Source organism: Crassostrea angulata, chromosome 8 (genome assembly GCF_025612915.1).
Source record: "Crassostrea angulata isolate pt1a10 chromosome 8, ASM2561291v2, whole genome shotgun sequence".
Classification (NCBI taxonomy): Eukaryota; Metazoa; Mollusca; class Bivalvia; order Ostreida; family Ostreidae; genus Magallana; species Magallana angulata.
Genome location: NC_069118.1, coordinates 54934222 through 54957581, shown reverse-complemented (window position 1 = coordinate 54957581; position 23360 = coordinate 54934222). Strand labels below are relative to the sequence as shown.

Below are 23360 nucleotides of genomic sequence, written 5' to 3'. Positions count from 1 at the left end.
CTTAATGCCTTGCATTCTAATATAACATGAAATTCATCACCAATTTTGTTACAATTACACGAATTACAATAACGTTTACTTCTTTCAACAATACCCCACCTTCCTATTTCAACAGGAAGATGATGATTTGTAGTTCTAAACTTAACTCATATTTTCCTAATTTACTGGGTAACAAGAGTAAGTAGCGTTCACATTTAAAATTTGTTTTATAAATTCTATATATAACACCCTTAGTCGATTCCTGAATATCGTTATGCCATTTTTGTAAAAATTGATCTCTTAACCTTTGGTTAATAGTTGTCTTAATCCAACTGGAGTTATAATGGTACGATTCATGATCACACCATAAATTTGAAAGCCCGCATTTATCTAAAACATTTTTTAAAGAGCATAGCCATGGATTTGATATTTGTCCCTTATCAAAAAGAATACGTAAATACATATATATGATTTTGCTTTACTTGTTCTCACTGCTATTGATTATGTTGGCCCAGAATGAAATCATTCTAGTAAAAATGGTTATATAGAGAGACAATCGTCCAGTTTCACCATATACCATGTAACTATAGGTGCACAACTTTTCAGATTAAGTATATGTTTCAAATATTTTAAATGGACACGTTCAATAATCTCAATATTTTCATAACCCCAAACTTCGCATGCATACAATAAAACTGGTACAACAATTTTATCAAATAAATCTAATTGACAATCAATAGGTAAATTAAAAGTTCTTATCTTCCTTATAACTCCGTACATGGATTTCTGTGCTTGCTCACATAGCCGTTTTTTTTGCTTTGAAAAATGAACCTGTTCTTGAGAAAATTACACCGAGATAATTAAATTCCTTAACTATTTCAATAGGTAAACCATTATATGAAAAGACATATTGGGGTTGACGACCTTTAGAAAATACAATAATTTTTGTTTTACAAATATTAACAGGTAAGTTTCCACGTATCACAGTATCTATAGAATTCATTAAGGGCAAACTGTAAATCGTTTGCAGACTCAGCTAAAATAACAGTATCGTCTGCATAAAACAGGATAAACATTTTTAAATATAAAAAAAGTTCCTTTTCAATTCCCTCAGTAATTGTAGACAGTCCAGTTACGTTTTTATCTAACAAATAATCTTCTAGATCATTTATATACAAGGAAAACAAGAATGGAGATAAACTTTCTCCTTGTCGTACACCGACATTACAAGTAAAAAGATCAGATGAAAAACCATTAATACATATTTTTGATTTTATACCTTTGTACATGTTTTTTATGTATGTAAAACATTTACCATTTATTCCACTTTTAAGAAGTTTGTACCAGAGCCCATCCCTCCATACTGTATCAAAAGCTTGTTTGAAATCTACAAATGCGCAGAATAATTTCTTTTTACTGTTGATCAGTGTGTGTGTTAAAAACTGCAGAACTAGAATATTGTCAAGTGTGGAAAACCCGTTCCTAAATCCCGCCTGACTTTCTTTAATAAGTGAAATATCATCTGCAAAATGTTCAATGCGTGTTCCTAAAATATTAGTAAATACTTTCCCTAAGCAACTTAACAAAGTGATTGGTCTATAATTTTCTGGATTGGATGGGTCACCCTTATTTTTATATATGGAGAGCATAGTTTGTATGCTAGGTGCCCGCAGTAGTAAATTAAGCGTATAAAATAATCATTTAATAAGCACATTTACTAATTGACAAATAAAGCCCCACCCTAACACCAGAGTCCTTATCACCGGAACCATGAACTCAGACTCATCCAAAAAAAAAAGCAAAAAAAAAGGGGGGATGTTACTTTCCAAAATCCTGAAAATCCTAATCCGTTGGGGGGCGGGTATACTTTTCACTTCAATTTCACTGTTTATTTCCTTATTTTTAATTCAATTTTTACAGGGTCACAGAAAAGTGGGGGCCAACTCCATGTTAATTCAATTTTTTGTATATAAATTTAATAAAAACCTTTGCTGCGTGAAAAATTGGGGGGGGGGGGCGGCAGCCCCCCTGCTGTCCCCTTGCCCCCCCCCCCCCACCCCCGATGCTACGTGCCTGAATTGGGGCATTCAAAACTAACGTTATATGTTGCAACATTTACTGGGATAAAATATATTTGCAAGACTCAGATTGACAAAAAAATGTCGCAAAATAAACTAAACTCTTGGTTTGTCTTTTTGAAAAAATCCATTATTTGATAGTACATTATATAAATAGTGCCTGTTTGTGAGGGTAACAGTTGAAATTGACACCCCGAGAAAACCATTGTCAACCGACGCAAAGCGGGGGGTTGACAATGGCTATCGAGGAGTGTCAATTTCAACTGTTATCCTCCCAAACAGGCACTATTTGTTTTATTATACTGAATTTCTTAATTTTAGAGAAAAACATATCACTCTATTGTGAAAAGTATTGATGATGGTAATTACTGCTGTATGATCTTTTGTGATCTTTCAAAAGCTTTCGATAGGGTCTGGCATAAGGGTCTAATTCATAAACTTAAATCATATGGAGTCTCTGGACCAATTCTTGAATGGTTTATTAGCTATTTAAGTAATAGAACACAGAAGGTTATGTATAAAAACAAACTCTCTTCCAGCCAATTCATAAATGCAGGTGTTCCCCAGGGCTCCGTTCTTGGCCCATTATTGTTTTTACTCTATGTAAATGATGTGGCTGAAAACATGAGATCAATATGTAGACTTTATGCTGATGATAGTTCATTACAACAGTGTTCAAACAATATTTCTGTCATAGAAGATAATCTTAATTATGATCTTCATGTACTGAAGGAATGGTCAAAACAATGGCTTCTAGAATTTAATCCACAAAAAAACAAACGTTGTATTCTTTAGTTTTAAAAATGTTGAAAAATTTCCTAATTTGTTGTTTGATGATTGTACCTTGGAATATGTTTCACAACACAAGCATCTAGGAGTATTGTTATCTTCAAATTAAAGTTGGTCTAATCACATAGACATCATTGTTAAAAAACCTTACAAAAAACTTGGTCTACTTAAAAAACTTAAATTCACTGTATCTCGAGATATTTTAGCACAAATGTATGTATCATTTATAAGACCACAACTAGAGTATGCTGTTGAAGTTTGGTCTGGATGTACCCAATTTGATATGGATAAGCTTGAAAAGGTTCAACTGTATGCAGCAAGAATAGTTTCAGGTCTTTCAGTCATAGCCTCAAGAAATTCTCTATATTTGGAAACAGGATGGGAACCATTAATAACGAGACGAGACCGCCTTTAATTATCTACTATGTTCAAAATTCATAACAATCTTGTTCCTTCTTATCTAAAAGACATAACTCCTGAAATTAGAAATGTCACTTCCAACTATAATACTAGAAACTCCTCAAACTATTCTTGGCCTAGATGTAGATTAGAAACTTTTAACAAGTCATTCTTTCCTGACACTATTCGTAAGTGGAATAGTCTGAATAATAATACCAAGGAAGCTACTTCGTTAAATATTTTTAAGAAATCACTACAGAGCAATTATACAAAACCTCCTAAGTATTTTTCTTTTGGCAAAAGATTCTTAAATAACATTCATACGAAATTAAGGCATAATTGTGTTCTCAATTGTGATCTTTATCGGTGTAACATAATAGCCAACCCAATGTGTTCATGTGGAAGTTTAGAAGATGCACATCACTTGTTCTTCGTTTGTAAAAAATATTCATTATTAAGACAATCATTTATGTACAATCTTTTATCACTGAACTTTTTGAATATAATGATGTACATTTGTTACTTTGGGGTGACAAAACTTTATCTTATGATGAAAACATAAAAATATTCAAAGAAGTTCATACATTTATACAAAAGTGTGGTAGATTTATCTAAGTTTTTTAAATTATTTGCATAACTTTCTTATCCATCCTTACTCTAATTCTAGATTTAAAACTAATGATTTATTTGTATTTTATTACATGTTCTATAACTGTTATCAATGTTAACTGGCATTGTATGGCACTGTAATATATTATGTACAAGGAGAGGACATTCTAAGTTTTTGGAGCTTGTGTCCAATCCTTTTGGCATTAGTCAATAAAATATGTTGAACTCAACTCAGAGAATTTTTTACTGCTTTTATATAGAAATGACGTAAATTCTACGGCGAACCGTACGCGCATGATTTACGCGCATGTAACAATTCGTTGTGTTACCCGTTGCTAAGTGTGTTGCTAACGCTGAGGGTAATAGAACGGATTATCAACTGCGTCTAAACCAATCAGATTTCAGTATTTAGGATGAAAGTATAATAATACGGATTATTAAAGATATAATTGCAGGTAATCGGATAAAACCTATCTATGCTTCAATTATTTACATGATTTATTACTTGTATTTAATCAGGGGCGAAACATCTCAGAGCACGCGTGTAACGAGGGCGAAACCACCCAGTTCCTCTTTTATAGAGACAGAGGACCAGTCAACAGACAGACAGAACAGACGACAGTAGACGCGATGGAGTCGGAGAAAATCTAGGTGTGTGGAAGAAGAGATACAGAGACCTAAACACCAGGGAGTTTAATTTTATATACCACCTCATACATGTAAGATTGGAATCACAAAAGTGTTCTTCCGATCACACACATATTATATTTATAACATCAATTCATATGTCAAACGTTATGTTGAAGTTCATAAGACTTCATTTCTGTCGGCTAGTACATGTATATCATAATACTCATTAACCTTTTCAATTTAATTAAGATGAATTAGATTATCTTAACTGTCCTTTAACAATTAACCACATGTAGCACAAAGTATCATGCGCGGATCCGGGGGGGGGGGGGGGGGTACGAGGGATATTTTTTGACAAGCGCTTAACGCTTGTTTCATACAGGAGGTGTTCTATTGTGTATAGAAAATACACCTCCTGTCTAAAACAGGCGCCTGTGGATATTTTCGGAAATTTCAATATGTATAAATAAGAAATAAAAAAAAAAAGGAAAGAGTGGATGTATCGGACCCCCCCCCCCCCCCCCCCCCCCCCCCCCCGAACAGCGCATGATGTATTGAATCTCGTTTTGGGGTTACCCGGAAGTTTTATTTTAAACCAATCACGTGATTTTTACAGGCTGCCAGGGAGAACCATCAACAAGGAAGTTTAAACAAATGGTAAACTTTGAAGATATGTCGCCATTTTGAGTTAAAGGCCTTTATAAAGGTGTGTATAGTTCGTTAAAGGGGCATGGTCATGATTTTGGTCAAACATTATTTTTCCAATTTGAATAATTACAATGCTTCAGTAAGGCATTCTTAATAGGCAAACAAAATTTGAGGGTCATGTGTTGAGTTATAAGTGAGTTACAAAGCTTACAATTCTTTGACATGTAAACAAAGCTTTTGTTTACATTTTGAATGTGGAAGTAAAGATTTCATATTTAAACCTAAAATGAATGTGTTAAACGTTAGGAACTGTTTATCTTCGCTTAAACTGTTAAAATGAATAAGAAGATAGAAAAATCAGCTCGAAAAAGGTTTTTAATTGGTAAATCGAAGCTATGTAAACAAAAACAGGGCACGAGCCTTGTTTACATGTCACAGATTTGTGAGTTCTGTATCTTGCTTAAATCTTAAAGACTGACTCTCAAATTTTATTTGATCATTAAAAATGCTTATTTAAAGCATTGTAAATAATAAATATAGAAAAATAGAATTTGACGAAAATCGTGACCATGCCCCTTTAAAGCGTTAATTATTGTCAACTGTTATTTTCTGATTGTTGAAAATTTAAATCTAATGCTTATAATCTTTAATTTGTTTCCATTGAGTATAAATGTTCTATATCTATGAATATTGCTGAAATGTATCAGCTTACTTTAATTGAAAATTAATGATGAAAATATGAACAGATTTTTTGTTTGAATTACAAAAATGGACAAAAAACAGTAACCTGTAGCATTTTTTAGGTCACCTGAATCACTCAGGTGACCAATATTGCAATTGGTCTTCATTTGTCGTCATGTTGTGTGCGTCGTCCGTCGTGCCTGCATGACACGTACTGTATGCATTAAATTAACAATAAATTAACAAATTTTGAAAATCTTTCTACACCTTTACAGATGAGGGAAATGCATGGTTATGAAGTACATGAAACCCTCTACCAAAATTTTGAAATTCATTGCCCCTGGGTCAGGGGTTCAGACTCTAGGGTGGGGCCAAAATGACTATATAATAAAAATGTATTACATCTTAGAAAATCTTCTTCAAAATAGTCATATAGTGTGAATTGTTAAAGCATTTAAATGTTTAAGAAAATTGTCTTCTTTACTCCTGCAGATAATGAATAAAAGCTATCTGCATTATTATTAAGAAGGAAAAAAAGGCATATATCATTTTTTTTTAAATTTCATGTCTCCCAGTGTAGGGATTTAAATCTAGGTTGGAGCCAAAACACTTATGTAGTGTATAGGGTAGAGGTTCTTAATGCAGGATATGGCCAAAATGGTCAATTAGTTTTAATGTATTTAATGTTAAAAAAAAACATCTGCTGACACAAAATAAAAACTGGCTGCATATTAAGAAACAAACTTTAATCTGTCATCTTTTATGTCATCTACCTATAAGGCAAGGGTTATGGCTGGGGTGGGGTTATGTCTTATTATCTTATTCTACTCAGGAATTTCAATGAAAGAAATGAGTAAATTCAGATCACATATTTAAGGAGGCCGACTTTAGTTTGCATTGCGCATGTTTTTGCGCATTCTAATGTAATACAGTTGATTTATACTTCTTATGAATTTTTTTCGATATCATTTATAAAATTGAACACAATAAACAAAATACAGATAAAAATATTTAGATTGTTAAATGAAATTTTTATTTTTAACACGATTTTTACGTTGTGCGGTAGGGGAGCATTGCCATAGCACTTTTATGACGTTATGATAAAATGAAGCTTTGTAGGAGTACATTTTAAGAAATAACATAAAAGAAAAAGTAAAAATTGTACGCTGTTGAAATTTTATATACAGAATGATGCTATCCTTGAGGACATTTTCCTAATTTTTGGAATGAATCCATTATACCAATCATCATTCGTGATGATCCAAATATATAGCAAAATTTGGTGCATTTTAATATTTTGAGATGGCCCCCACTAAAAACCAAACGGTAGAATTTTGTGTTTTTTACATATAAGGTAGGAAATGATATTACTAATCAAATATAACAATTTGAGAAAAAAAGCTATTGTAGTATTTTTTAAAACTGCTTTGATGTGCGGAAAATGACAGTTTCCTATATATTCCTATAGTAAATGTACCTCTATTTTGAGATGGTCCCTAAAAAGAACCAGACGGTCGATTTTCAGGAACCTTTGCAAATAAACTAGAGTTGGTTTAAATTACATATGGTTAAAAAATAAAGAGTTATGCTATTGTAGTTTTTCCACAAAAAAACCCAAATCGGCCTCCTTAAAAAAAGAGAAAGAACGAAGCTGTCTATCAAAGTTAAGATATTGTGAAACCATTTGGAAAGAGTTCAGTTTATCTATGAAAACATATCCACATAAAATTTATTTTGAAAGTTAACAAATATGGGGAAATTATTTTATATCAGTCTTGCACCTTTTCAATATCAGGTTATGCACTCTATTATGATATGTTAAGTACATCTTTTTTTAATATGCATCTATTTAAAATCAATATGGTAAAAATTGTAAGGCAATTAAATATATAAGTAAAAAATATTGGGTTGTAAGCCAATTATTATTGAAACCAAATATATGTGTACAATATTTTAATATCAAAGATTGTTTGAAATTATGTGATGCAGTAATTAGTTTTAAAAGCAATTTTATGGTATGAGATATTTATGAATAAAAAATAAATGCTTTTTTAGGACTCATATTCATATATATCTGTCTTTCAATAATAAAGTTGAGTTACAAAAGAGATTCAGTGCTACAAATTTATAAAGTTTAAATAAAGAGATAATGTATTTTGTCCTTAAGCAATTGTGTTGTTATTTGATGCAAGATGATAGAAAAATTTCTGATAAGACTTTTTTTGAACTCATCTCACTTATCATATGTAAGTTTTATTGTATATATTATTAAACCAATTTTTGTTTATTTTTCAGAACATGGATAAAAGTGTCTGACCATGGACCCTCAGTACAGCCTTCAGGATGTGTTACGGTGTCATCTCTGTGAGACCCCGGGCCCCCCTATGTACTGTGCCATTTGTGACAAATATCTGTGTAAAGCCTGTGAGAAGGACCATATCTCTGATAAATCCAAAGAACACAAAGTGCTTCCATTTAAAAAGAGGAGATATACTCCAAAGTGTCAAAAACATCCCTCAAAAATATGTGAACTTTACTGTGAGCAATGTGACGTTCCTATTTGTACAACATGTGCTTCCTCTGAAGAACACAATGGCCATGAATTTATTGAAATAACTAAAAACATTGACAGCAAGAAAGAATTAATTCAAAAAGATTTACAACAACTAGAGAAATCCATTTATCTTAAATACCAAGAGATTGCATCCATTAACCAAGTCCAAAAATCTGCTCTGAATGAAAACTCCCAGAAATTAACAACAGAAATCGACAAACATGGAGAAGACTTGCACAGAGAAATAAACACCATTATCAGAAACATGAAATCTTACATGGAGGAAACGGACACCAAACACCTGGCTGCCTTAGACAAACAGGAAGATGAAATTAAACACACCATTTCTGAAATCACACAGACCATTGCTGAACTAAAGACTTTACTGGACTCCAATGATGTCAGCCGTGTCTCTGCCTACAAATCCAGGAATGATGAATTCAGAAGATTGCCTCGTAAACTCACAGTGTCCTTACCAAGTTTTACCCCTCAGAAGATCAACAAAGAACGGCTTTATCAACAGTTTGGTTCTCTGTCAGCATCATCTATCAAAACAGAAGAACATGGCTACACCATGGAATCTCCCGGTGCTGAGTCCTCTCCCCCGGACAGACCGCTCATTGATGTACCACGGATCATCACACAGATAGACACCAAGTGTAGAGGATTAGACATTGTGTCCTGTCTGAGTGATGAGGAGATGTGGACGTGTGGTGATGACAACATCATGAGACTGTACAACCTCCGTGGGGAATTAGTGAAGTCTGTCCAAACCAAGTCAGGGGACTGGCTATGGGACATAGCAGTGACAAGGAGTGGGGATCTAGTTTATACTGATTACAATGATAGAACTGTGAACATAGTGAAGAATAAAAAGATAAAGACAGTGATCAGACTACGGGGGTGGAGACCTCTCGGTGTCTGTAGTACCTCCTCTGGTGACCTCCTGGTTGTCATGGACAGTGATGATTATATACAAACAAAAGTTGTGTGTTACTCTGGCTCCACAGAGAAACAAAGTATTCAGTACGACGACAAAGGACAACGTCTCTATTCATCTGGTGGATATAAAATTAAATACATCAGTGAGAACAGGAACCTAGATATCTGTGTGTCAGACATTGACGCCCGTGCAGTAGTGGTGGTCAATCAGGCCGGGAAACTCCGGTTTACCTACACTGGTCCTCCCTCTACTACCAAGGGATCATTCTATCCATGCGGCATCACAACAGACAGCCAGGGTCGCATCCTGACAGCAGACTATAACAACCGCCGTATCCACATCCTGGATCAGGACGGACAGTTCCTCCGCTACATTGACAACTGTCATTTACAGCGTCCATATGGTTTATGTGTGGACACCAGAGACAACCTCTTTGTGACTGAGTTCACAGGTAAAGTGAAGAAAATACAATATGTGTAGAACATTACACAGCAGTGTAACATTGTTTATATGTATTACATGTTGCCAAACTGACTATATATATTATACTTGGTTGTGTATAATAGTTAATTACCTGTATTATATAATTAGTTTATGTAAATAATTAAATAAACACCTTCATATATATATTTTTTACATACAACAATATTATGTGAATCGTAACAAACTCATTGTTTTTCTGTAGTGATTTTAATATGGTGAAAAAAAAAATGACAGAATTAATATTTTACTTTCCAAACAAACTATTACATATGTTTGTGCATTAAAAGTTTAAAAGAATACAATCAGAAAACATGCTGTTTAATGAATATTGTATATGAATGATGTCATTCAGTGGGATGAGTATATTGTGAATAATAAATGATTTGAATTCAATTGTGTGATCTTGTTTTAATCATTATTTGTTGACCTTATAACTGTAATTTTGAATTACAAAATAAATAAATTGGACTTTCAGATTTAATTGGATGGAGCAAAATGTCTGAATGTTTGTATTATCAGTTGGAAATTTTAAACTCTGTAACATTTAATTCTAAGACTATTTTGAAGCAATGCTGATTGTTGCATCCGAGATGAAAAAAAAACATCCTCTTTGTCAATGGCCAGGTCCCATCGAAGAAGTGAGCTATCTTGTTAGGTTATGGATCGATGATTTATTTTAGCCATACCCTGTAAGCAGGTTGCCCATTGTTATAGCAAAACCCCTGTATATTTCCAGTTCAAAAGGTCGATGGGTCAATAGGTTAATATGTCGGTAAGTGTTCTGTCAAACTATTGTTATTAGTCATATATAGTCATTGATGTTGGTAAACATTATGAAGATTAAACATGCTGACAAGTGGATGAGGTCAAAGGTCACAAGAAGTAAGAGGAAGGGTGAATAAAATGGCACAATTACTCTTGATTTCAGTGTAAAATGCATGCGCGGATCCAGAATTTTTTTCCAGAGGAGGTCCGAGTCATATTTTCGGCAAATTTACTACATAAGTAAGAAATTCAAGTTTTCCAAGGGGTACCGACCCTCCCTCTATATCCGCGCATGACAAAATACAGAAATGTTAAAATTTACTGTTTAATGAAAATAAAGAAAAAACCCAAAGGCAATATTTCAAAATTTACGAACTTATTTATTTTTTCTACAAAGGTTCAAATGTGCTACAAATAACATTTCTGATGTATAGAGGGAAACTGCAACAGGGATTTGAATGACTTGCGTTATGTTTTTCAATCAAAATGAGTCTATACCAACGTATGGGCGGATATTATAGAATAACTGGCACTGAGGTTCTAAATAAGATTTTGGTGCAAACAGCAGTCAGTGTCAATATGTTTAAAGTACTAAGTTTTTTTTAAAAGACTACAAAAGTCGATGTTTTGCTAGATAACAGAATTCTGATAGAAATGTTAAATATGTTATCGTATCAGGCGCGTAGCATCGCTTTTCATTTCCATGCAAGTGTAAAGGGCCAAGACTTGACCCCCCTCCCCCAGAAAACTCCGCTACTTCTAATCCGTAGGGTCCCGGGGGATGTGGGCTTTATTACAGGATGTATCTATGACCTATTAAGCTGTTATAATGCGTTTCAAAATAATTCCTATATTTTCTTACAGTGACAGAAAAGTAGAGGGACAAGTTTATTATTTGAATTATATAAGTAACTTTAAGTAATATGTCAGTAGGCAAAATAAGTGTACCCCCTCCCAAGTTTCATATATATCTGCCCTAATATGGGCTTTTTAGAATATTTTTTCAGTTTCATCGCATGTTTTCTTTATATTCCTGTCAGTGTGTTACATTTGTCTAATGCTAATGAATTCAAGATATTGTTATAAAAAACATTTTGGCTAACGTGTTTGATCGGACATAAAAGTCATATTTGATGCAATTCGCTATTAACCATTCAAACAACTAAATTATAAGTTTAAGGGAAGCGGGGGGTGGGGGGGGGGGGGGGGGGGTGCAGGGTTATTTTGCGTTTTAAAATCGTGTCCATTGTTAATAATAGGAGTTATCTCTCTTTGATCAGTCATGCAAATTGAATTTACGCTTATGTCATGTTGTGAATTTTGAATTTACCGGGTGGCAGTAAATACAAAATTCACAACATGACAACTGTCATGTTGTGAATTTTGTATTTACTGCCACCCGGTAAATTCAAAATTCACAACATGACACTTAGGTGATATAAACTCGCATATAGGCTACTTAATTGTGATCTATAATAAAATGGTGAAAAATTCAACAAAAGCTTCAATAAAATGAAAAGCTGTACAAGACTGTATATGATAAATGCAAACCATGTCCACCACTTTCCTCTTTTAATAATTTTAGACAAATACTAGACATTTGCAGGGTAAATTGTCTCGAAATACCCCACGTGTTAGACCCTTGTTATCCATTCCAAACTGCCACCCCTCCTTCTAGCACGGGAACAAATCATTTAAAAATTAACTTTATTTCCGAAAGCTGTCATTTTGGGACCTAAATTCGATATTCGACAAATCCAGCATTCGAAAAAAGTATTCAACAATTTATTTGCAAGGCTATTGAGATGACAAGAGCGCCCTATAAGCCAGGATATGCTTTCCTTAATTGCACCCACAAAATATACGAGGGTCAATAATAAAATAAACGTAGACAATGCTGCTGTCTGTTTAAAATTTTCCACGACAGGCATGCTCAACACCTTAGTTTATGCAAAAACATTTATTATATTGTTATCCAAAGTAGAATATTTTGTGGCAACGAAGCACGGTCACGTCTAAAACATGACGTCAATACAGAACACGCACAGTTTGCTATAATATCTTTAATCTATATATTACCCAAGGTATATTGCATCGGCGGATCCAGAGGGGATCGAGGAATGGTTCCGGGAGTTAAACCCCCCTTTCTCTGGGACATATGATTTTTTTCACATTTAGAATTTTTAAAAATACATTAAGTAGCAAGTAGTGGAGGGAGAAAAATTAATGTACCTTTATGCTCTCATGTATTTTAATCATTTTATAAAGTGATTGGGGGGGGGGGGGGGGGGGCTAAAATAAAGGGAACTGGAAGTTACCGTGAACACCAACTGAAAATTTAGTTATTTATATTGCATATGATCTTATTTTTGGTAAAAATGTTATTCATGAAGGTGAATATGTCAAAGATTAAGTATATGCAAAAATAAGTGAAAAATTTTCCTGTCTATAACTTAATTACTTCCACTATCTTAAATAAGATCGTTTAATGCGCACGTGGCGAGTTTCTCCTCTTACTCAAGCAGACATTCCCAAAATAATTGTTTTAAGCCTCCAAAACAAATGTTATGCCTCCCGTACAAAGAACAAGAGGCCCACGGGCCACAACACTCACCTGAGCAACAATAGGATGATAAAATCAGCTGCATGGAATCATAATACAAAATATCTGGACAACATGGTATAAAACATGTAGATCCTGTATTAAAAAAATCCAGTTCCCTCTAGATTTTCTTAAATTTACATGCATAATCAAGTCCCTTTTCTAACAGGATGATTTTATAGTCATATCACATTCAGCATTGCAGTTCTCATAAAGACCCTTAACAATTGTTTATATACAGGATATAAACCTACATCAAACTCTGAACCCCCTGTGAGGCCCAATAATCATCCAAGGGCCAAATGAGTTTAAACAAGTTTAAAGAATCAGCAATATGTAAAAATGCTTGCAATTGCATATAAGTAAAAGCATATATAATAACATTTCAGTTTTTGTGAAGAATTAAAACGTTTTCTTTTGTACAACTGAAACCCCAATGTGGCCCCACCCTACACTATCTGAAGTTGCTTTCACTAAAGTTATAGCTTTTCTAGGCAAATTTTTTTTAGAAATTTTTATTAAAAATGTTTATATACTCCTATAAAAAATGTGCCCCCCCCCCCCCGTTGTGACCACATCCTACCCTCAGGGATCATGATTTGAATAAACTTGAATTTTCCCTACCTGACGATGCTTCCACACAAGTTTCAGCTTTCCTGGCCAAATGGTAGTTGAAAGGGAATTTTTAAAGATTTACTCTTTTTATTCCTATGTAAAAATTCCCCCCTATTGTGACCCCACCCCACCCCTAAGGATCATGATTTTCACAACTTTTAATTAACACTATCTGAGGATGCTTTTACACAAATTTCAGCTTTCCTGGCCTTTTGGTTCTTGAGAAAAAGATTTTTGAAAACTTTTCGAAAATTTTCAGTAGTTCCTACTTATCTCCCCTTGTAAAAGGCGAGGTCCTTAATCTTCAAAACTTTGAATCCCCTTAGCCTAAGAATGCTTTGGTGCCAAGTTTTGTTAAAATTTGCCCAGTGGTTCTTGAGAGATGTTGAAAATATGAAAAGTCTACAGAAAGACAGACGGACAGACAAACGGACGACAGACAAAATGTGATCAGAATAGCTCACTTGAATTTTCAGCTCAGGTGAGTTAAAACGTCATGGCCAGTTCCATCAAGGCAAGAGCAAAGACCACCAAAAGTGTCAAGCCATCAAGTACATGTGGAGGAAGGACCCTGGCCGCCCTCCGCTACACCTCAGTCCACGACTGGTGCCTTGGTCTTGGAATGAGCGTCCACGTTTTTGGTGGAAGATGATGCAACCCAAGGGGCAATGGCCAAGGATCCGGAGTTGCATATTAAAGTCACCACACAAAATGTGGTCATGTCCCTAAGCTTATAGATACAACTAATGTTATCTTGTCATAGATAAAACAAGACAAGATTCTTTGTCATGATTTATTTCCATTTTGTCTAAAAACATTGAAGTCAAATCTCTTTTTAGATTCTCCCAAAGTCGTATCCTCGAATGGAAATGGAGAGCGTTGTTCTTTTGACAATCTAAAAAATGAAAATTTATTAATCTTGATTGAAAGGAAGGCATGGAATTTTTAGACAAAACATCACTACAGAATTATTACGTTTAAGATGTATATTGCCAGTCTTGGCGAATATTATTTTTCTCTGTCCTAAATAACTATAGGGAAAAAAACAAAGTTCAAAACTGTGGGCGGGCTTTTGATAGCTTTAAAAATAAAGGGTTTTTTACATTTACAACTTTAGAGATGCGTACCTTCAAATTCCTGATCATTACATACAGTGTATAACAATTCAGGAATGACTGAATCTTTGGTTTTGGATTACTAGTATCAAAGTGGAGGGACACTCATAAGTTGAACATAATCTCATGGGCCAAATAGCTAACCTGAACAAAGTTCTTGTATTATTCTATTTCGAAATTTCGAAATGTTTGAATAAGAAACTCTTTGAAAATATTGTCAATTTCTCATATATTCCAAGATTAGACATTAAACAAAACATAAAAAGAAGCCGACTTCTTGGATATCATATCCTAAGATCTAAGATGCATCAACTGACCAATATTATTATCCTATACCCCAAGGTATTAAAGATAACTAAAATGTAAAATGAACTGTAAGTGATTATTTATAGTGAAAGAAGGTCACTGTGACCTTGATAAGAAGATATAAAGATATGATGATGCTTATAAGTAAAATAAATAAACGTAGCTTTGTATTTCTTGAAAATATTCTTAAACAGTTTTCCTCTGTACTTCTACGTTGAACATAAGTATTGGTCGGGGGGTCACCGTTTTAACGTGTTTCCCAATCATTTGAATTTTGAACTTTAAAACCCTCTTAAAGCACCAGGATTGGCCCGGGTGTCATGGTTTATAGCAATTAAGGATCAATTCTATGTAAGAGTCAAAATTCTGTGGCCACGCATGGTCACGGATTTTCTTCATACTTAACAATTTGATAGACTTTGGTGAGTAAAAAAGCCTAACACCATTTGTTTGTTGCTATGTGGTCCCGTTGCCATGGTAACCGAGGGTAAAGATGTAAAAATTGCATTTTAACGCTTTTTTGAGAACATATAGAACATATACAATATAGAGTAATGTGCAGAACTTGGGGTTTCCAAGGTAGAATATATTATTAAAAATAGTTGTCATTTTTCAAAAGAAAGAACAAAAATCATGGAGAAACGCATATTTTTAGAGCGTTTCCATGGTTACTAAACAGAAATTTTAAAATCTGTTTTCTTCATCTAATTTGAATAAAAAGTGCAAATCTTGGATTTTTTGGTAAACACTATTATGACTGTGCAATTAAAAATTTAAAGATGAAAATTGAGAACCATTGCTATGGTAACAAGCTTAAAAATAAGGAAAATTTTAATATTTTTAGGCATCTTTAAATGGATATTATTCACTTATAATGAATTAATTTATAAAATCAAAAGGTGAGAAAAAATAAAGTATTTCCTTAACTTTAATGACACTTGAAAAAAAATCTGAATTTTTTTTAAGACTTACTGCTTTTGTTATGGATGTTTCAAAAAGTAAGAATTTCTGTGTGTTTTTTTATGCAACTTAATTTTCCATAGCAACAACACTTCTCTGTTGCACAACAAAGATTTTAGTGGTATATAATTAAAAATTTAGATATATTTTTACAATTCCAACTAAAACAATTGCAAATAAATTCTAAAATCAGGAATGAAAGCATATTAAAAGAATCTTCAATTCCTCAGTTTTTTTAATTTTGGCCTTGTTGCCATAGCAACGGATGTCAATTTTCATGATAAAATATATATTGCATGGACATTTATATGGATGTAAAAATTTAACAGCTTCCCATTTGGGTTTATTGAAAAACTGCAGAAAACTGATTTCAAAAATTTTTAACGGTTTCCATGGTAACATTTTAAAAGTATTGGTTTTTCCATCAATTTTCTTATATAATTAAATACTTGAAAATAGGACAAAGGCTGTTTTATGTCTTTGATAGTTTACATTAGTGGGTAAAACCTTCTAATATGGCTTCAAAGTAGGTAAGTTTTGCTATTTTCTCATCTTTAGCCTCGATTACCACGGCAACGGTTATCCCTAGCAACCAACTTTAAATGTTTTTTTGCGTTTTACACCTAGGTGTGACCATGTATGAAATATAAGGAAAAATTGGTGACTATGCGTGGCCAGACCCTTTTAAAAATCATTGAATCTTATATAGAATTGATCTTAGAATCTACACTGTCTTATTATGCTTGTATAGTAACCTCACAAATTGTAGCATTGTGGTTCTTGAGAAGAAGATTCAAAAACATGTTCCTTATATATTTCTATGTTAAACTTTGAACCCCTCATGGCGCCCCAGTATTGGCCTGGGGTCGTGATTTTAACAATTTATAATGATTCCTTTCATATTTCAAACCACTCTTGGGGCACCAATATATTGGTCCAAGGGTCCAGTTTTTACAATCTAGAATCTGAGGGAGCTTGCATAGCAATACCACAATTGTAGCAATGCAGTTCTTCGGAAGATTTTTAAACATGTTCCCTATATATTTCTATTTTAAAACTTTTAATCCCTTTTGGGACCCCAGTATTAGTCTTTAACAATTTAGAATAAATACGCAAGCTGTGGTGGTGTAAATATTGGCATTTCCGGCGCAATGAATCTTGGGAAGAAGCTTTTTTAAAACATGCACCCTAAGACGACGGGTACTAAAGTGACCAGAAAAGATCACTCGAATCTTCGGTTCAGGTGAGCTAAACAACTTACCTTTGCCTCTTCTTTATTCCATAGATGAATATGACACAGAAGGAAAGAGTTGCCAGGACCAGAGCAGACAGTAGGCAAGATACCCAAGCTGTTGTCATGGGGAAAACAGAAATCAGAACAAACAATAACTTAATTGAATTTAAGCGTTAGACTCATATTTAAGTTTCAATTATAGTGCCCTGTTCCTATGATGCATTAATGTAACATCACATGATTTCTGCATTAAAAAGAAAGAGTACTAAATTTGAGTAAAAATATACATTTATGGAATTTGATAGATTTAGATAAATACCGCATGCAAACTAGAGTTAGTTTAATATTTTGTTGAACAATGTTTTCTTTTTTTAAAGGATCACGTACAATGTACTACCGGTATATCTATTTATTTTTTCTAAATGTGTCACAACCGGTTATGTTTGCAATATAATACTTTTATAAATATGTTGAATTATTTTATTCCTTTGAGTAGAATTATGAATATCAAGTAATAAGTTAAGAATCGTACCGTAGTAGCAAGCAGTTCCTAACTGGAGATTGAAAATCGAGCAACTGACCACGTTACAATTAGAAGAGGAGCACTCAGAGCTGGACACGGCTGTAAAAACGGTAAACACAAGATTTTGTTTACATAAGAAGGACATATACAGAACCTGTGCCCACAAACTTTTTTTAAGTCGTGTCAACATTTGGTAACTGATAAACTTAATCAACTAACTTGATGTGCAAGTTATGCCACTGAAACCGACGTCACATGAGCAGTGAAAACTATTGACGTCATCAGTACAGTTACCATGGATACAGGGTGAGCTGGCACACTCATCAACATCTATAAATGGAAATAAAATATCAAACCATTATAAATGCAAATACATGTACATAATAAGTATATATTTGTTTATCAAGTACCTGATTCACAATGAAGGCCTGCATATCCTGCATCACACAGACATCGGTAGCCATTGACGTTATCGGTACAGTTGCCATGGATGCACGGTGAGCTTGCGCATTCGTCAATATCTGAGTTTGAAAAGTAACAACAAAATATATCTGTACATTCTAATATGCAAAATTAAGGTACGGTAGGTAAGGTAAGGTATGGTAGCTAAGTGCAAAACTGTAAGTTATTCATTACCAGAAGTACAATCGGTTCCGGTAAATCCTGCCGTGCACACGCATGTGAAACCCCCAAGGTGAGGTAAGCAAACTTTAGTATGGGGACAGGGGTTTCTAAGACAAAAGTCAATCGCTGTTAAAATAGAATAACAACATAATTATGCCAATAAATGATAGGAAACGGGATTATCTTATACAGAAATAAAACTGAACAACTAACTTGACCGGCAATCTGAGGCAGGGTCGTAACCATGGATACAAGTGCACGTGTAGTTTGTTCCACTCTCAATGCACGTCCCTCCATTATAGCATGGCGTTGCAAAGCAAGGTCGGTCTGCAATCAATGTTTGAATGAGAAATATTTTTTTCCTTAGCCTTATAGAAAATCTGAAGGAGACTTGATAAATAGTTTATGGTGGTCGTACCTTGGTACGGCTCTGCGCAATCCTCGTCTACGAGACCATCACCATCATCATCTGACAATATAGATATATCGATACAGAACAGAATCTCAAATATCAATGAAGATAGTCAAATAAGTAGGATATCAATATAGTACAACAGTTGATCATTTGTGTGATAAGTAAGTATAATCAATGGAACAGTGTGGGTTTTTTTGTATTTGTTTTTAAGGTTTTCGGAATTTTTTTTTTGGGGGGGGGGGTTGTTGCAGGGTTGTTGTTTTTTTTTCTTTTTGATGTGGTTTTTTTTGGGAGGGTGTGTTTATTTTATTTTTTTTTCATGGTTTACAAAATAAAATGAATATGAAAGAACGATCATGTAATGCAATTTTTAATTTATTTGTTTTAGCTAAATTTATATCCGCATATGCACCATCAAAGAAAAAAATTTCGTTTAGGCATTCAAAATCTTAGAAAGGCAAACCTTGGTTATTCTCTATTTCCTCGTCAATTTTTCTGTCACAATCGTTGTCCAGGCCATCCCCAGGAGATTGTGAGTTTTGTATACACGGCTAGATAAAAAATTTCAAAGGTGTACCATAATATAACATATTACCAACAAAAACCATTAGAGAGTGTAGGTTAGAAGGAAAGTCTCAGGCGGAATGTTTGAATTTAACCACAAATACAATACAAACGCATGGCGAGATAATTAAAGTTGAAAAATATTTTAATATTATGAATATTGTAAAATTCCGGTTTCGAGCAATAAATACTGACTCTAAATGTATGATTTATACATGACTGTTATTATACTACATGTAGGCTATGTAGGGATTTTTATATTCTGGAGATACTTCAATATAATGACACTGGGATACCTCATTAATGGACGTCAGTCTCATTCCTGTAGCGAATCCATAAGTCTCGAACCATCCCCTACCGTAGAGAACTCCCCCAAACACACAGATCGGGGAAATATGGCGGATATCGTAGGTCCCCTCCGACAGGGGGACATATCCGCCCACATACTCTCCCCCGGGAAACTCCCGGATCTCCGTTGCATTCAGGGGAAGCCCATTGATTCGCAGTCCGTCCAGATCCACTTTTTTGACGACAAACATGAAATAGCTGTCGTAGGATCCGGTGGCGCTTTTGGGCGTGGTGAAAACATAGTGAGCGGCGTAGAGTTCCATTGGCGGAATGATAATCATAGACGGGTCAGCCATGTTCCGGTTTACCTGGCTCAGTGAATACTGGACGACATATATGGGTTTGTCTGACGTAATGAAAGCATAGAGGGATGAGGAAAAATGTCTGTGCACCCAATCGCCGGGTTTGGATAACGTTAGTGTTTCTGTGTGTTGAAAAGAACCGTCTAAGCCTTGAATTACAACCTTAGTGTGGTGTTCAGAGGCGATTAACCTGAAATAATCGCCCACAATACGTTCAGGTATCGGAACGGTTGCGTAGCTTTTTCCCCACTTATCGACCGATATGTGTTGTTCGACAAGGTGGTCAGCTGTCCCGTTGCCTACTGCTGTTAATACGTTACCACTAAAAACCGACACGGGCTTGTCTGACTTTATGAATGTCCCAGTGACATCACCAGCGCTTTGTAATTGCAGGGTATCATAAGCGTCGATGGTGAAATTTATCCATTGACCTTTGCTGAAGTTGCCACCTTGGAAATATACTAATGACTGAAGAGTTTCACTGAGTTTGATTTGTAATGAAGTTGCGTTTGAGACTCCTACGACCAAAATCTCTGAACTAAAAAATGAGGGAAGATATGCAGTGACGTAGTATTCACTACCGATGACGTCACATGGAATCCCAAGGAATGCGTCATTAGAAAAGGGCTCTTTATTAAAGCCATAGACAACGATTTCGTCCGAAGCTTCGATGAGAAGGCCTTTTGAACTGAGAGAACTCCCAGTCATTCTTAGAGAGCTGGAAATATTCACCTGTTCCACCGTACCGGAAACGACGGTTAGAGAGAGGTGCATGCCGGAAGTATGCCATCTCGGACTGGTGATGTTGACGGAGACCGGAAGTGATTTGGACGTCGTAATGAAAAGCTCGCTGAATAACGTCGCCTGGAAATTCTCCATGAAACCAAGCACAAATTTAGTCCCTCTATTGTCCATAAGACCTGGAAATTATTGAAACACATTTTTTTTTAAATCTTCACAATTTTGCCAATTTATCCACGAACAACATAAAACTATAAATACATATTGCCGAATATCTGGAGGTAAGTATGAGGTGGCGAGGATGTTTTGTGGACAAAAATTGAAACATGCAACAATATACAAAAAAACTTTACGAAAGGAAAAAAATCAAGTCAATAGAATATCAAAAATAAGAGAAAGTATGAAAGCAGATGTAGTTAATTGACAACTTGATTAAATTTAACTGACAAAAGTCGATTAATTAACGGACTTTCAACATCAAAAGCCAAACTTTTCTTTGTGCTGAGACAATTGGAAATGCCTAAGGGTCTCAAAGATTTAATCTCGTCAGACCGCTGAACTTAAAGGACTGATTGCTTCATTGTATGATAGACCACTGCACTGGTCATTTCAAAGCATGGACATGTGATTGTAAGTCAACGGATACCCTACAACAATAAACGTTGAGAATTCTTTCACCGTCTGAAATTAAAATCAAGACTTACCATGAACGTAAGATGGAATCGCAGATAGTAGAAAAATACCCAACGTTAAGGTGGTAGCTCCATCCATGACGTCACAAACGACGCATACTGTCCCCCTCTATCAGTAGGCGCCGGGGTCAGTATAACAACTCACGGAGTCTCTCACTATTATGCTCTATGGAAATCCTCAGCTCAGATTGTTAAATTTACATTTCATAACGATTTGTTGTTAGCCCTTTTCCTAACGTCTTAATATTTTAATCCATTTTAATCGGTCAGAATTTTGTTTTGACTCCAATAAAGAGATCATTAATTGGTAAGCATTCATTAATACATTACTTTACTAGATTTGTAAACATGATTAAACATCAGACAAAGTCGGAGTAAGACAGACCTAGTCTTATATTTATCTTTTTTTTTAAATTTTATATGCATTGACTATACTTAATAAATAACCCAATACTCGAGGTATACGAGGATGGTTCGGGAATTACAGATATCTCCCAACTTAAGAGCAAATAATTGCGAAAATTGGCATAAAGATTAAGAAACCCCAACAATTAAGTTAAAACAGTATTATTTTTTAAAAAGTATTATGTTATAATTAAAAATATTTTGTTTACGACGGTGCGTAAACATGTCGGTGGTCGGGGTACGCGGTGCAGGCATATACACGGTAATCAACAAAAACTAAAACATCTACTCTAAGTGTTGATAGACCTACATTCTATGATAAAAGAAATCAAATTATAAATCTTCATTTTGTTTTTGTTTTTTGGCTAACATTTGTATATACAAGTTTCACTAGTGTTCGAGTTGTAATACGGAGATAGTACAAAATAATATAATCTACCAAGCTTAGCACTATATAGAAATCTGAATACGACGGTATATTGAATTTTGACGTCAAGGCGGCGCAGCGAATACACAGTAATTAAAGCATTTATAAGCGAAGGAAATAAAGTTTATAGGTAAAATGTATCACGTGATTTTTAAAACAAAATTATCAGGGTTAAAGGGGCATGGTCACGATTTTGGTCAAAAATTATTTTTTCGATTTTGATGTTTACAATGCTTCAGTAAGGCATTTTAAATAGGCAACCAAAATTTGAGTGTCATTTGATGAGTCATAAGCGAGTTACAGAGCTTACAATTCTTCGCTATGTAAACAAAGCGTTTGTTTACATTTTAAATGTTGAAGTGAAAATTCCAGTTTTAGACCTAAAATGAATGTGTTAATCATTAGGAACTGTTTATCTATACTTAAAATGAATAATAAGATAGACAAACCAGCTTTAAAAAGATTTGTTACTGGTATATTGAACCTAATATGTAAACAAAAACAGGGCACGAGCCTTGTTTACATGACGAAGAATTGTAAGCCCTGTATCTTGCTTAAAACTCAACGACTGGCACCCAAATTTCATTTGATCATTAGAAATGCATTCCTAAAGCATTGCAAATAATAAAAACAGCAAAATAAAATTTGACCAAAATCGTGACAATGCCCCTTTAAAAAATATTTATAACACATTCAATAGCTACATGTATAAGTATTAAATCTATTAGGTATACATGTACATCTTTCAATTTTTTTCCCAGAATTATCATATAGGAATAGCAATAAACAATCGAAAGAATAAATGTACGTACGAACATATGTTTTCCCTACATGATAGATATAGAGCCCCACCAACACCCATGAACAAGGAGACATGGATTTCGCGATTTCTTTATGATACATTGTAGTTTCTAACAGTGTGAAAGAAG

At 34.3% G+C, this 23360-nt stretch overlaps 2 protein-coding genes across 3 annotated transcripts; one reads left to right on the top strand and one right to left on the bottom strand.

The window, feature by feature from the left end:
• Positions 1-5089: 5089 nt before the first annotated feature.
• On the top strand, positions 5090-10189 carry LOC128158117 (uncharacterized). The gene is made up of 2 exons (XM_052820856.1): positions 5090-5190; positions 8109-10189. The coding sequence occupies exon 2, from the start codon at positions 8132-8134 to the stop codon at positions 9788-9790; it is 1659 nt and encodes a 552-aa protein (XP_052676816.1). The 5' UTR covers positions 5090-5190; positions 8109-8131; the 3' UTR covers positions 9791-10189.
• A 4365-nt stretch (positions 10190-14554) lies between these two features.
• LOC128159972 (IgGFc-binding protein-like) lies at positions 14555-21921 on the bottom strand. Of its 2 annotated transcripts, XM_052823204.1 has the most exons (11): positions 21612-21919; positions 19813-21086; positions 19416-19503; positions 18956-19006; positions 18751-18864; positions 18550-18663; positions 18324-18434; positions 18133-18243; positions 17923-18012; positions 17418-17505; positions 14555-14670 (listed from the first exon to the last, which is right to left on the bottom strand). In XM_052823204.1, exons 1-11 carry the CDS (start codon positions 21676-21678, stop codon positions 14562-14564), a joined length of 2217 nt encoding a protein of 738 aa, XP_052679164.1. In that variant the 5' UTR covers positions 21679-21919; the 3' UTR covers positions 14555-14561. The 2 variants fall into 2 exon arrangements, 1 of the variants encoding a protein (XP_052679164.1); XR_008240220.1 differs by lacking the exon at positions 14555-14670 and having other exon boundaries at positions 17457-17505; positions 18550-18644; positions 21612-21921.
• Between the last annotated feature and the right edge of the window lie 1439 nt (positions 21922-23360).